Source organism: Zootoca vivipara, chromosome 10 (assembly GCF_965207765.1).
Source record: "Zootoca vivipara chromosome 10, rZooViv2.hap1.1, whole genome shotgun sequence".
NCBI classification, from domain to species: domain Eukaryota; kingdom Metazoa; phylum Chordata; class Lepidosauria; order Squamata; family Lacertidae; genus Zootoca; species Zootoca vivipara.
This window is the reverse complement of record NC_142593.1, coordinates 63,095,970-63,110,605: the sequence shown is the minus strand read 5'-3', so window position 1 is coordinate 63,110,605 and position 14,636 is coordinate 63,095,970. Positions and strand designations below refer to the sequence as shown.

The window sequence follows — 14,636 nt, the reverse complement described above, 5'->3', positions numbered from 1 at the left end:
CCCAACGCAGCGAGGGAAAAGTGGCGCCCGCCCCGTCTGCCCGCGGCACAGGCGCAGAGCCGAGAGGAAGCCGCCGCGGCCATGTTGGGTGTGGGCGCCGGGCTCTTTCCCCGGCGGCGATGGGTGGCGGCGCCATCGGCCAATCAGCGCGGGGCTTCCCCGGCGCAGTGCGCTGAGCAGAGGCTGAGCAGGCTCTCACCAGGCGAGCCGGGAGCTGCGCTGCCGGGCTGGCGCCGGAACAGAAGCGGACTCAGAGGGTCGCTCCCTCCCCAGACACGCGTCTGGCGGCGTCTTTGGGTGCCCAGAGCAGCGCCGCTTACAGCACATGGGAAGGCTCCGCTTTGGTAGGGACGGAAAGGCGTCGGCGACTGAGGCAGGGAAAAAGCCCCTCTCAGCTAAAGACTGCGAAATTCCGCAAACAAACGCCATTGCATGTGCCTCTGGACAGAGGTGCTTACAAGCCTAAAGTTAGTGTACTGGAAGAAGCAAGGATCACCAGTGTCGAAGCAATTGTTCTTCGACATCAACTTCGTTGGACTGGTCATGTTGGGCGGATGGCCTGATTCTCGTCTTCCAAAGCAACTACATACTGTAATCCCAACTGGAGAATGGAAAGCGAAATCCTGGTGGGCAACAAAAGGTTGCTCTTAAGGCAAATCTTTAAACATGTAGTATAAACACTGACAGTTGGGCAACACTGGCCTGCGAGTGCTCCAGTTGAGATGTCATGGACTTTGAAGACACTCGAACTCAGGACGCAAGGGAGAAACGTGCTAAGAGGAAGGCACACTTGGCAAACCTTCACCATGATCAACTCCTGCCTGGATGAAACCAATGTCCCCACTGTGGAAGGACCTGTGGATCCAGAATTGGCCTCCACTGTCACTTACGGACTCACAGCTAAGACCGTGTTCATGGAAGACAATCTTACTCAGCTACAAGGGATCCCCAAAGAAAGGAAGCAGCAGCTTACAAGCCGCAAGACCTCAAGGGCCGCCTCCCTAGGAACCGACCCAGGCTCTGCCATCCTCATCCTTCTTCAAGAGGACCAGAGAGAGAGAGGCAGCACCAGAACAGGCCTTTTCTGCAGTGGCTCTCCATTTGGGGGGAATGCTCTCCCCAAGGAGGTTCAGCTGATGCCTTCATTATCCATATTTAGGAGCCATTTTTTAAGAGACGCTTTCTTGCCGCTAATAGTTTCTTTGACTGGTCTTTGTGGTATGTTCCCTGATCAGTGGTGCACACTCCTCTTGCGTTTCTGTGTTTTGTTTTGTTTTAAAAACTCCCAAGCATTTTTGAGTGGTTTGACCCTCTTGACTTCACTTCTTCTGCAGCAGATATTCCCACTTCTGCAAACATTTTTTGCACCTATATTGGCTGGTTTCAGAGGCAATGGAATAGGCCCAGTAGCTGATATCCCTTACCCGAATGCAACACAATTAGACTTGTTCACATTGGAATAAAAGGCATCTCTCTATTTTTGTAACATCTTTTGGAGATAGGCCAGATCTGCATACCAGACACTGCTATTACCCACTCCCTATCTTGCAACAAGACACTCGTGTCTCCTTATAAAAATAAAACATTGAATTGGCCTGAGTTAACCAATCCACCTTTGTAGATTAGTTTTAGTATGCTCAGATGTGAACCGCACAGTGTCTTGTACCATTTAGGTTTTAATAATATGTCTACATAACTTCTAACCATAACTTCTATCCAGATGTTGGTATCTGTTCATCTCAGGAGACAATGGGGAAGAAATACGCCTTTGGGGATGAAGTCAAATTGGGCGAAGGTTACAGCTTCTGCTCTGACTGTATGCGGGAGAGACATGTTTTCATGTAGCTGGGGCAGAAGAAGGTGTCTGGTTGTGCTAAAGCAGATGCACCACAGCATTTATTATTACTGTATAGGAGTGCAGAGAGAAGAATGTATTATTTATATGCTTCCCATCTGACTGGTTAACTCCCCTCCAATGCCGCATTAATCCCTGTGAAGGCCACTAGGCAGTAGAGATCTTGCCTCCCCCCCCCTATTATAGAGATCTTGCCCTCCTCCCCTTAATGTGACAGCTGTCACAGAGGAAACTCAGGTGAAAAACTGAACTGTTAGGCTCCATTTCGGCTGCATAGAAATCAGGCTTCAATTTGTCCCCCAAGCAAAACAAAATTGTCACACTCAAAATTGGCTCAGCATCTCACACCAAGTCCTGGGTGCCATGCAAAGTTAAGTCCAGTGTCGCCCCCTTTCTAGGTTCTAGGGCACAGTCCTTTCGGGGAGTCACTTAGCACCCAAAGAGCCCCACCCCCACCCGTGGGCATCGGGACAAGCGGGGCTGCCAAGGCCCAGGCGGCGGTGCAGACACGGCCGGGCTTTCGGAGCCCGATTAGCTCTCGGTTCCGTTTGCTGCGGGAATTTATGGATCAAGCTGCTGAGCCGCTTCCCTGGCGGAATGCCTCTCCCAGAGCCGTGTCGCCTGGGAAGCACCACTTTCAGATGCAGACACCTCGAAATCCCCACGCGACGAAGAGCAGGGCGCGCGGGAAGCTGCCTGAGTCAAGCCTTGCGGGCCCATCTCACGCTGCCGTGTCCCCAACACGGGCCGGCAGCAGCTCTCTGGCCTTTCTGGCCGTGGACCTGGCCAGAGCCTCTGCCTCGGAGCGGCAGCCCTTCCTTTATTTTTATTATTATTTTATTTCTACAGTATACCGCTTTGCATTTTTTAGAAAATTCTCAAAGCGGTTTACAGCATATTAAATCAATAAAACATACATAAAACAATCTGAAGAAAGTCAAATATAGAGTATACAGTCAAAGCAACGTAACAGGAAACTAAAGTGTTATTTTAAAGCTTTCAAAATAAAACATTACCAAGGAAATAAAAAAATTCCTTCAGTAGCACCTTAAAGACCAACTAAGTTTTTATTTTGGTATGAGCTTTCGTGTGCATGCACACTTCTTCAGATACAGTGAAATGGAAGTTTCCAGGCACTTATGTAGAGAAGGGGTGGGGAGGGGTGGGGATGGGGAGGGGGGATCACTCAGAAGGGTGGTGGAAATGGGTGATTGACTGACTGATAGCTGTTGATGACCGGAAACGACTGCAAATGGTTTTGCTACTTTGAGATCTTGTATAGAATGTCCTGGGAGATTGAAGTGTTCTCCTACTGGTTTTTCTGTCTTCTGGTTCCTGATGTCAGATTTATGTCCATTTATCCTTTGGCGTAGGATAAATGACATCAGGAACCAGAAGACAGAAAAACCAGTAGGAGAACACTTCAATCTCCCAGGACATTCTATACAAGATCTCAAAGTAGCTGTCTTACTACAAAAGAATTTCAGAAATAGACTGGAAAGAGAAGTTGCTGAATTGCAACTTATCACCAAGCTCAAAACCATGGAGGGACCTGGTTTGAACAGAGATATCGGGTTCTTATCTCATTATACATGATAAGCGATCTTCAGCCATCTCAACCCTTGCTTTTTCATGCAAAACCATTTGCAGTCGTTTCCGGTCATCAACAGCTATCAGTCAGTCAATCACCCATTTCCACCACCCTTCTGAGTGATCCCCCCTCCCCATCCCCACCCCTCCCCACCCCTTCTCTACATAAGTGCCTGGAAACTTCCATTTCACTGTATCTGAAGAAGTGTGCATGCACACGAAAGCTCATACCAAAATAAAAACTTAGTTGGTCTTTAAGGTGCTACTGAAGGAATTTTTTTATTTTACTTCGATCCAGACCAACACGGCTACCTACCTGTAACCATTACCAAGGAAGTCCGCTACAGAATACACATTCCTTCCCCTGGGCGGAGCTCGAGCGAGGGAGGCCCCCGAGGGGGAGGAGCAGCCGCCTGTGCCCGCCCCTCTGACGTCAGAGCGGAGCCCCACCCCTCCAGGCCGAAGGGGGTTTCCTGGCTACGAGTGACACTCGCCTCGACCAATGCGGCCCCGACCTCTCCGCTGCTTTGCCAATCAGCGCGCGGGGAGGGCGGGCCTAGGCCAGTTCCTGCACTCGAGTGACGTCTCTTTTGCTGCGTTGGAAGGAGAAGCGAGGAGACAGAGCGGAGGCGAAGCGGGCCGCGCAGGTGGGTGGGGTCCTGTCGGGGTCGCGGGGCTTCCCTTGTCCCCGATCTGCACCGGGGACCCTTCCCTCTCCAGGGGACCCAGGCGTCCGCCGCCGCCCCGCTGTCTCTGCGGCCCCGACCCGACGTCGCGCCCCAGCCTCGGCCGCGACGGGGCGGCGGCTGCCTCCTCTTCCTCCGGGCTCCGGCCGGGGCGCAACTGGCCGCCCCCACTCCCCGGCCAAGGCGCGGATCGGGGCCGGGGCCGCCGCGAGGTGGCGGGGACTCCTGCTCCCGAGGGGTTGGGCAGCCTCGGCTCGAAACCCCACGTCCAGGGGCAGCCAAGCCCGAAGGGATGACCTACCGGAGCCCACCCCCGTTGGGCAACCTGGTGGTCCTGGGTAGGGAGCGCCCGGTTGGGCCCCTTTGGTCTTTGCGGAATCATAGACGGATAGAAGTGGGCAGGTGGGAGGGACCCCCGAAGGTCATCTAGCCCACCCCCTGCAATGCAGGGATCACAACAAAAGCATCCCTGACAGGTGTTTACGCGACCTCGGATTAAAAGCCTCCAGCTGAAGTGAAGGACGACCCTTTTGGTGCCCCAGCTGCCCTGCTGGGACTCGCAGCGAAGTTCCTTCCTTCAGTTCTGGGAGCATCTCCTTGAGGACAGGTAAGCAAAATGGGGGGAGGCCAAAGCCCCTTTCCCCCAGGCTCCTGCTTTCTCCTCCTGCTCCTCTGCACAGCTTCCTCTGTGTGTGTGTGTGTGAGTGTGTGTGTGTGTGTGTGTGTGAGAGAGAGAGAGAGAGAGCTCACCCTCCAGATCTCTTGGGCACAACCCCAGGTGCCCAAGCTGTCTGCATCTCATAATGTTACGGAAATTAATGATGTGCCATTATAAACATACAGGGATGAGTGCATTTGCAAATACACTGGCCAGGTGTGCCAAGTGGAATAAATTATTGGGGGGAGGCAACACCCAGGTAAGCCCCACCCCACAGAATCAATCACATGACGCAGTGCACACACACCATATGAATGGCAATGCCCATTAACTTTGGGGGTGCCTGGCCTCCTCAAAAAAATTATTGGGAGGTGCTGTCCACAAAACACCACAGCCTTTGCATGCAATAGGAGCTGTTGTGGAAATGGACTTTGCAACATAGCTTGGTGAAATATCACGTTTGCCAGTAACACAGCAGGAAACAAAGCAGGAAATTGTTCCTGAGCCTTCCCCCTGTGAAACTGGTTTTACAAGTATTGATAACGATGTGTGAAAATGGATTCTGGAGTCAAGGTAAAATTAAAAAATTCCTTCAGTAGCACCTTAAAGACCAACTAAGTTTTTATTTTGGTATGAGCTTTCGTGTGAAGTGTGCGTGCACACGAAAGCTCATACCAAAATAAAAACTTAGTTGGTCTTTAAGGTGCTACTGAAGGAATTTTTTAATTTTACTTCGACCCAGACCAACACGGCTACCTACCTGTAACCAGAACTATGGAGTCAAGGTATTCACCATTTCAAAATAATGGCCCAGACTGGCCAGGAAAAGGGAATCAGTAAATGTTATCAGGTATGTTGACAGACAGGAGACAAGCTACACTCTCAAATTTCTCTTTCTGTGATACTTGTATACCGGTAATTCTTTTAGTGGTTTTTGGTTAAGGGATTAAGGAAAGCTTTTAAAAGCTGTTATGCACCTCTGTTCTGGGTCCTCCTCACCTCCTTATAAAGGGGGGGGGTCCTCTGTTGCATCAACAAAATAAAAATCTGCCTGCTTTGACTGGGTCCTGCCTCCAGTCCTGCTTCTCTGACCAATCATGGACATAGGGGAGCTGGGCCGCAAAAGCTAACCTCCATTTTTCATGTCACAATGGCAGTTGCCCATTGGTGGAACTGGCATGACTCTGGTGCTACATGATACCGATTTTGCATTCTTTGTCAGCACTCAATCATTGACTGTGGCAGCATCTACACTCTGGAACTCCCTGCCTATTGATATTCGGCAGGTGCCCTGTATTCTTTTTTTTTTTAGCCTGCTGAAAACATTCATGTTTTGACAAGCCTACCCAGAAAATGCTTAGAAAGTTGATGTTAATTTTAACCAGTTTTAATATTTTAACTTTCTATATTTTAAAAGTGCTTGAGTAATTTTTTTCTTGTTTTATTTTTTTGTAAAACTGAGGTGGACGCGGGTGGCGCTGTGGGTTAAACCACAGAGCATAGGGCTTGCTGATCAGAAGGTCGGCGGTTCGAATCCCCGCGACGGGGTGAGCTCCTGCCAACCTAGCAGTTTGAAAGCACGTCAAAGTAGATAAATAGGTACAGCTACAGCGGGAAGGTAAACGGCGTTTCCGTGTGCTGCTCTGCGCCAGAAGCGGCTTTGTCAATTGTCATGCTGGTCACATGACCTGGAAGCTGTCCGCCGGCTCCCTCGGCCAATAGAGCGAGATGAGCGCCACAACCCCAGAGTCGGTCACGACTGGACTTAATGGTCAGGGGTCCCTTTACCTTTACCTTTAAATCTGAGGTTGAGCTTTTTTGAACAAACAGGTGGTGTACATGTTCAAATAAATAAATAAATAGCAGGGGTTCCTTGGGGGCTCCTGGCCCTACTGCATGACGTTCACACCCTCCATCTCCCTCCCTCCCTCCAGATGTTGTGCCCAGAGGAAATGGCTTCTCTGGCAGACGAGGACCTCCTTGACTTCCTCCTCCAGGACGGAGGTCCCTCAGCTGATCTGGGCAAGGGAGGCTTCCTGCCAGAAGACTGGGACTTTCCAGGGCCCGAGGTGAGTGCCAGCTGCCTTGGGCAAGCCAGGGGGGGGGGGTTGCTGCTGGTCCAGTCCCCCTCCCCCCTGTCCTTGCCTCACAACCTCCTTTCCCTGCAGGCCTTGGGCGAGGAGGAGGTGGACGACTTTCTGAGGTGCCTCCTGAGCCCTTTCGCAGAAGAGTCCAGCGACTCGCCAGACCCGTCCCCTCCTCACAGCAGCAGCAGCAGCAGCAGCCTTACTGAAGAGCAGAACTCCTCCTGCAGCCCCAGAAGCTGGGTGGGGTCCCCCACTGGCAGCCCCGCTGGCTCCGAAAATATCCAGTCCGACCACAACTACTCCCTGCACCCGGCGCTGCCTGGGCCCCCCGAAGGCCCTGAGCTGGAGAGGGTCAGCTCCTCCTCGGAGATGGGCGATGGGGATGTGGCCATTGACCTGGGTGAGTGCCCAGTGCACCTGGGGGGGGGGTCCATGCCATGTCCTTTGCGGCAGGCGCTGAGCTGGGCCAGAGCGGGTGGCCATTTCTCTGAGCTTTCCTCTGTGCTTGCTAACATGGTGGCGCAGAAGCTCTCTCTCCCCTCCTTCCCTCCCTCCCTCCATCTCTCTCTCTCTGCATCTGCTGAGGAGCTTCTTTAGGAACAGGAAGGAGGGGGTGGGAACAAATGGACAGTTCCTCCAGCAGAGGGAATCAAGGGCAGGGCCGTCTCAAGCATGTCGGGCGCCGTGGTGCGCAGGTCGCTCCGGCGCCCTCGCCCTGGTGGGCGGGCACAGCGCGCAGCACGGCTTCTGCACAGCACCCCCCTGCCAGCCCGGTGCCCTGGCATCCCGCCCCACCCAGCCTATCCCTAGAGCCGGCCCTGATCAAGGGGTATCTGGACTAGGACCAGTGCTTTAGAGGTGCTGCTGCTGTTGCTGCTGCACTCCTGTCCTATCATAGAGTTGGAAGGGACCCCCGAGGGTCATCTAGTCCAGCCCCCTGCGATGCAGGGATCATAGCTGAAGAATCCCTGGCAAGTGGCCTTCCAGCCTCTGTTTAAACACTTCCAGCCGCTTCCAAGGGAGTCTTCTCCGCTGGTGAGCATCCCTTACCCTCCAAAATTTCTTCCTGGTGTTGAGTCAGAATCTCCTTTCCTGTCATTTGAATCCCTTGGTTTGGGCCGAAGCCTCCAGAGCAGGAGAAAACAAGCTGACTCCGTCTTTGAGTTGTCAGTCCATCTTGGGAGCTTCCCTGGGGCAGGAGGAGGATGCTGGGCAATGGTGGAGTTGGAAGGGACCCCAAGAGATCATCTAGCCCAGCCCCCTGCAGTGCCCTGGTCTGACTCACGGCCGGCCACTCTGTCTGCCCCCCCCCATCTCTCTCTCACACATGCACCCTAGTGGGGAGCTGCTATCGCCCTGAGCAGGGTCTAATGGGCTGGAGAGCTGTTCCTTTTGGGATGCCTTGGAAGGGGGAGAGGCAGCGGTTGTGCTTGTTTTTTGCGAATCCCAGCTCCTGCCAACCTAGCAGTTCGAAAACACATCAAAGTGCAAGTAGATAAATAGGTACCGCTAGAGTGGGAAGGCAAACGGCATTTCCGTGCGCTGCTCTGGTTCGCCAGAAGCGGCTTGGTCACGCCGGCCACATGACCTAGAAGCTGTACGCCGGCTCCCTCGGCCAATAACGCGAGATGAGCGCGCAACCCTGGAGTCGGTCAGAACTGGACCTAATGGTCAGGGGTCCCTTTACCTTTACCTTTTCCAGTTAGCCCCCATTTCCTCGCATGCGCAGAGTGCCCTCCTCAGTGGGCAGGTGCACAGTAATGGACACACAGAAAATGCAGGTGGTGAGGTCATGGGGGAATGCAATGCAAAAAGCAAGAGGTTGCCCCGTGATGAAACCCTTTCCATGACCTTATTCACAAAGGAGCATTGGCAGGGCTTATTTGGGGTCCTATCCGTTTGGGGCCCAGGTACAGCCTCTTTCTTAGCCGGTGTGTGGGATTGGTGTGCCAAGTTTTCATGACATCCTTACACCTCCCAGGGCAAAATGTGCCAAGGAAGGAGAGCAGAGGGGTGTGTCCTGCCCCCCCCCCGGGCAAGCCTGGGCCCTCTGGCCTCGCGGCCCCTTCCACCCCTGACTGTGTGGCCCCCTTTCCTCTACCAGAGATGTGGCAAATTATGGAGACTTCGTCAGAGTCCTGCTGCAGCGATCAGGGCTGTGCTCTCCCCGTCACAGTTTCCATTGAGGAACCGACCCCCCAGCCCAGTGGGGGAGACCTGCAGGTACGAGGCGGCCGTGTGCCCCCCTCCACCCCCAATATACCTGGCTCTTGGGGGAGGCTCCCACAGGGGCTTTCCTTCTCCTGCCTCTTGGGGGGCGCAACTTGGCAGACCCCCACCGAGCCCCCCCTCTGAACTTGGTGCTTTTTCAGTTTGACTTCCCTCAGCTGATTCTGACAGAGGAGGAGAAGAAGCTTCTGGAGAAAGAGGGCGTCTCCATCCCTTCCAACCTGCCGCTGACCAAGGTGGGTGCCACAAAATCAGCACATGTGTGTGTGTGCACCCTTGCCTTGAGGTGCACTTCTGGGCAAGGTGGGCAGAGGCAAGTGGGAAACGGGTGTGCAATTCCTGACTGCAATTCCTGCTTCTCCTGGGGGGTGGCAGCAGCAAGGGGCCTTTCTGGATGGGCTCGGGAACCGTGAGGTCTAGGCGCTTGATTCCTACCAGGGGGTGGCGCCTTTGTAGCCAGCCTCCTGTACTTCCCGGGGTGAATGCCCCTTGTTTCTTGGGGGGGGGCACATCCTCTTGGCTCCTGGGTGAACTGGAGGAGGGTTGCTGGCTGCCAGCCTAGGCCTGAGCCGCCCAGGGCGGCCCTTGGCTCACCCCCAGAGCCCTGTGTGCTGCAGGCCGAGGAGCGTGTCCTGAAGAGAGTTCGCCGGAAGATCCGGAACAAGCAGTCGGCCCAGGACAGCCGCCGGCGGAAGAAGGTCTACGTGGACAGCCTGGAGAGCAGGTGAGGAATCAGAATGGTGGAGTTGGAAGGGACCCCAAGAGATCATCTAGCCCAGCCCCCTGCAGTGCCAAAAATGCAGTGCAAGAGTCCCTGATAGGGGACCATCTGACTTATGCTTAAAAACCTCCAGTGAAGGAGAGTCCACCACCTCCCAAGGGAGTCTAGGGTGGAAGCAGGGGGGGGCAGGCAGTGGCATCTTGGGCATGGGGGGAGGGAGGGAGGGAAGATGGACACACTTGGGAGAGCGGGGGGGGGGTTCCTCAGCACCAAGAGGGGGCTTTGCAGATCAGGTGTCCTGTCTGCCTTGGGGCTCCTCTGCCCCCCTGCTCCTGCACCTCCACAGCCCCCTCTGAGACCCCGGCTGCCAGGCCCCTCCCAACCTTCTTCCTCCCCTGTCCCTCCCTGCAGAGTTGTCGTTTGCACAGCGCAGAACAACGAACTTCAGAAGAAAGTGCAGCTCCTGCAGAAGCAGAACATGTGAGCCCCTCCTTGGCCTCGCGGGTCCCTGGGAAGGAGGGGGGGCTCCCCTGTGATGTCGCCACCACCTCCTCCCAAGGGAGGGCCCTGAGGAGAACAGGGATGGGGGCTGTTTTCCAGCCAAGGCAGAAAGCAAGGGGGCAGCCCCATGGCGGTTCCCCTTTCGCGGACCTCCTGCCGCTGACACAGGGCTTTGGGGTTTGTCATCTTGTTGTGCTGTGCCCACTGCGACAGCCCTGCGGAGGGAGGCGGGTTGCTCCTGCTCCCATTTCATGGGCGGGAGCATTGAGGCCAAGAGGGTGACTGTCCCAAGGCTCCATAGCGCAGGGCAGAAATCTGCGCCTCCAGACACCGCCTCCTCCGCCAGGTCCCCTGGTCATGTTGGGCCCTTTCTGGGAAGGGCATCTGGCCACAGAGGAGAGCAGGGGCCGACCAGCTGCTCTGCTTCTCCTGCAGGTCCTTGCTGGAGCAACTGCGGAAGCTGCAAGCCCTCATCCAGCACTCGACCACCAAGACCACGACAGCCAGCACCTGTGTCCTGGTGAGCGGCAGGAACCCCCCCCCCCCCCGCAGCCCCTTGGCCCAGCAATCCACACCAGCCTGCTGGCCATTGTCCCCACCTTCTTGGCCAGGGGGGCTCTGCCTTGTTTCTGGGGGGAGAGGCATTTTCTGCCACTGGTGCCTCTGACTTTCAGTGGGCGAGGACTCCTGACTTCTGTGAGGTCCCGGTCCTCCTCCTCACACCCCTTCCAGCCCCCTGTGCTCTCCTGAGCTGCCCCCAGGCTGCCTGAGGCATGCCTGCCCTGGGCTCCCTCCTGGGGGGTTGGACTAGAAGACCAACACCACCATTCTCTGATTCTATGATAGGTCCTGGTCTTCTCCTTCTGCCTGATCCTCTGGCCCAGCTACTACCCCTTTGGAGGAAGCCAGGAGAAGCGGCTGGAGCTCCAGGGAGGTGAGTGTCCTCCCCGGGTGCCAAGGCAGCTGTTGCAAGAGCCACACGCCCCTGGGGAGGGGGCCAATTGCAAGTTGGAACGACATCGGAGCCCCCTTGCCTGGAAATGGACAGGCTGGCTCAACAGCCCCTGACCCCCACCTTCTTAATCTGGACAAAAAGCACCTTTGGCAAAGTTTTTTTCTGGGATCTCCCCCCCCCCAGCTGAACAGAGCAGCTCCCAGGGCACAGGGGGTTCTTGAGCTGAGATCCTCGTTCAGCCTTTCCCTGAGGCATCATGCAGGCTCTGTCCCCTTCAGGAGGCAGCCCAAAGTCCTTGCCACGCATTTCACAGGTCTAGAGCCTTCATGTAAGAAAATGAGGATTCTGTGGGGAAGAGGCGGACCCTCGATTCCGGAGTGAGCAAAGGGGGGGCGGGGGGGGGACTCTGTGGCAGCAGATAATGCGGTGAAGATCAGCCAGATTCCACCTCAGCTTGTTTTCTCTGACTGATAGTGGGCCTTGAATGGGGGCTGGGCTGTAAAAGCCAACCCCAACTTTGGGGGAGAGAGAAGTTCTGGGCTCTGCAGCTCAGGAGTAGCCATGCTATGATACTAAACACCTTCTTGAGTGGGAAATGTCTTAAATGTAACAATGCTGGACCTTCTTTTAGTTTCAGAAGAGGGAATTCCTCTAAGGAAGATGACCTGGAAGGGAGAGGCAGGAGAGTCAGGAGAAGCCCTGTGCCTGGATCAGGCCCACAGCTTGCCTTGCTCCCTTGGTGGCCAGCCATGTCCCCAGGGGACACCCCCAAGCTGAATGCCGCCTTAGGAGGTTTAGTGGTTCGCACAACAGAGGCTTGATTGAATTGTATGCTAGAGAGAGTGAGAAGCGCAACTCGAGGGAATGCCAGCGGGACTGAACCGCAGAGTCAAGGCCGGGCTGGGGCTGGGGGACTGGGGCTCCTCACCCCCTGCTTATACGATCCCTTTGCCTTGCAGTGCTGTCCCGGAGGCTGCGGGAGTACCAGAGCAGCGTTGCCCAGCTCCAGCCAGCGGAAGCAGCCCCTGGCTTTGCCCCACCCTCCACACAGAAGGCAGTGCCCTCGGCCGCCCTGAAAGACGCAGCAGCGGGGAGCCTCAACCAGTCCCTGGAGGGCTACCGCAGCCCCCGTGCCGAGACCCAGCCGCCCTCCAGCAGCAGCAGCAGCAGCAGCAGCAACTCCTCCTCCGACCCCTCGGCTTCTCCGCAGGGAGAGGGGCTTCCTTTGCCCCCCGAGCACCAGCCTCTGGGGAAGGAGAGGGCCCTCCCGCCAGCCTCTGCCCACCCCCAGGAGCGGGGCTGGGTGGGTCGCACCACCAGCGTGGTCATCCAGCCACGCCACTCGGATGAGATGTGAGGGCTTGGCCAGCAGCCCGTGAACGGCTGGGCAGGCTGGCAGACACTGCCATGCAAAGACTGGGGGGGGGGGCTCCCGGCTTGCCCCCTTTTTTTGCAGGGGGAGAATAGAAGCTGTGCCTGATGGTAAAACAGAAGCATTTATTTAGCATCCCAGACTCTGGCACCCGGGGGGGGGCGCCCTGCAGCTCATTGGGTGGGGGCTCCAGAAAATGGCTCCACCCCAGAGTCCGACTGGTCTTGAAGGGCCCAGAACTGAGCCATGGAGGCCTGAACTGTGTCTCTCGTGGACCCCCCCCCCCTTGAAGCACGTGGACCCCTCGTGTGTCACCTGTAGTGGAAGCCTTCGGAGAAGCAGCCTCTTCTGCCCCCTGCCTTTGCTCGGGATCTCTTAGGGTGCCTCCACCCCCAGATTAGCACTGGAGGGGGGCCCTTTGTGCAGGGGAATGAGCCAAAAGTGGGAGGGGCACTATTTGCAGGTAGGGAGGCAGGATCCCCCCTGCCCTGGCTCTCCCCTGCCCTGCCCTGGCAGGCTGCTCCAGATGCACCGCCTTGGCATGCGTGGCCCCCACCCACGGAGCAGACCCCCCCCCGTTCAAACCAGGCACCTGGAAACCAGCATCTGCTTTCATTGCTGTGAGCCCCTGAGACACCCAGAAGCGGCCGCCCTGGATCCCTGAACGCTCTTGCTGTGGGCAAGGGGACTCTCAGGCGGGGGTTTCTCGGGAGGCAGCGTCTGGCCTCCAGGAAGGCTTCCTCTGCCATGGGGGCAGCTGGGTGCTGGCCACCTCCAGGCCCAGTCCTGACCTCGGAGTGGGTGACCCTGTCTTGGTCCAGGGAAGAAGCCCTGCCCCCTGCCTGTTGTGATCCCCGGAAGGAGTCCCTCCCCCACATCAGGCTGCTTGGAGGAGCTTCCTGGACAAAGGGCCCTTGAGACCCCCTGCCTTTGCCAAAGGGAGCCCAGCAGGGCCGTTGGTCAGGGCTGGAAACAGGAGCTGCAGTTGAGCAGCCGTGGGGATGTGTGGGGGTGTGCAGAGCAGCCCCCTACCCATCCCTGGGGGGGGGGGGGTAACCTGGAGCCCTTCTCCTTCCTTTTCACTGTTTTAATTGAGACTCTGCTTCCATCCGTTTCATTGTTCTTGCTTTTATCTATTTTATCCTTGAATGAAGCTGGTTGGGGTGTGGAGGATAATAGTTGAGCCCAGAATCTGGATGCAAATGTAAATAATAAATGACTACAAAATGGTTCTCCTCCCTTGTTTTGTGTGTAAAGTGGAGGAGCGTGGGGGAGTCAGAAAATACTTCAGGATCCTTCCTAAAAACCAAGAGGGGGCAGCCCCAATAAGTGACTTCTGCTCCATGGGGGGGGGGGAGGATGGAAATGCAGGTGGGGGAAGAAGGCAACCTGGCCCCAGATTTGTGGAGGGTTTACTTGTGAGGCTTTTCTTCTCTGAATATGTCCCGAAAGGCAGCGGGTACGGATCGTTCCTCAGTGTTTACTCCGAAAACCAGGCAGCAGAGGTTTAGGACTGAGAGCACGCCAGCTCAGGAGAGCAATGCTTCTGATGCAGGCCCGTCCGAGCCATATAGGCTAGTGGCGCGGAGAACCACGGCGCCGGGCGCTGGAAGGGCGCCAAGTGAGCACAGGGTTCCTGCAATCTGGCCAGGACTGCGCTCCTTCTCCGAGGACTCCGCGCTGCGCCTCCTTCTCGTTTCCCCAGCGCTGGGTCCTGCTCAGTCGAGCTTTGCCACCAGCGCCCAAGCAGCTCTTGCTGGTCCCGTGGTGCGTGCGCTGGTGGCGAAGCTTGACTGAGCGGAACCCAGCACTGGGGAAACAAGAAGGAGGCGCAGCGCGGAGTCCTCGGCGGTGGCCTCCCGCTGCTGCCGCGGTCCGCTTGGAGGGACCTTAGCGCCAGGGCGCTGGGTGGGCTTAAGACGGCCCTGTTCTGATGTGCTGCTTGGGTACCTCCCCCTTTGTCTGTAACAGACAAAAGGCTG

General features: G+C 56.2%; 1 protein-coding gene across 1 annotated transcript; it reads left to right on the top strand.

Moving 5' to 3' along the window:
• Positions 1-3,994: 3,994 nt before the first annotated feature.
• Positions 3,995-13,886, top strand: CREB3 (cAMP responsive element binding protein 3). Its single transcript, XM_035100832.3, has 11 exons — positions 3,995-4,092; positions 4,608-4,738; positions 6,724-6,858; positions 6,958-7,276; positions 8,981-9,099; positions 9,249-9,341; positions 9,723-9,829; positions 10,238-10,306; positions 10,763-10,847; positions 11,174-11,261; positions 12,242-13,886. Exons 3-11 carry the CDS (start codon positions 6,724-6,726, stop codon positions 12,637-12,639), a joined length of 1,413 nt encoding a protein of 470 aa, XP_034956723.3. The 5' UTR covers positions 3,995-4,092; positions 4,608-4,738; the 3' UTR covers positions 12,640-13,886.
• Positions 13,887-14,636: the final 750 nt, after the last annotated feature.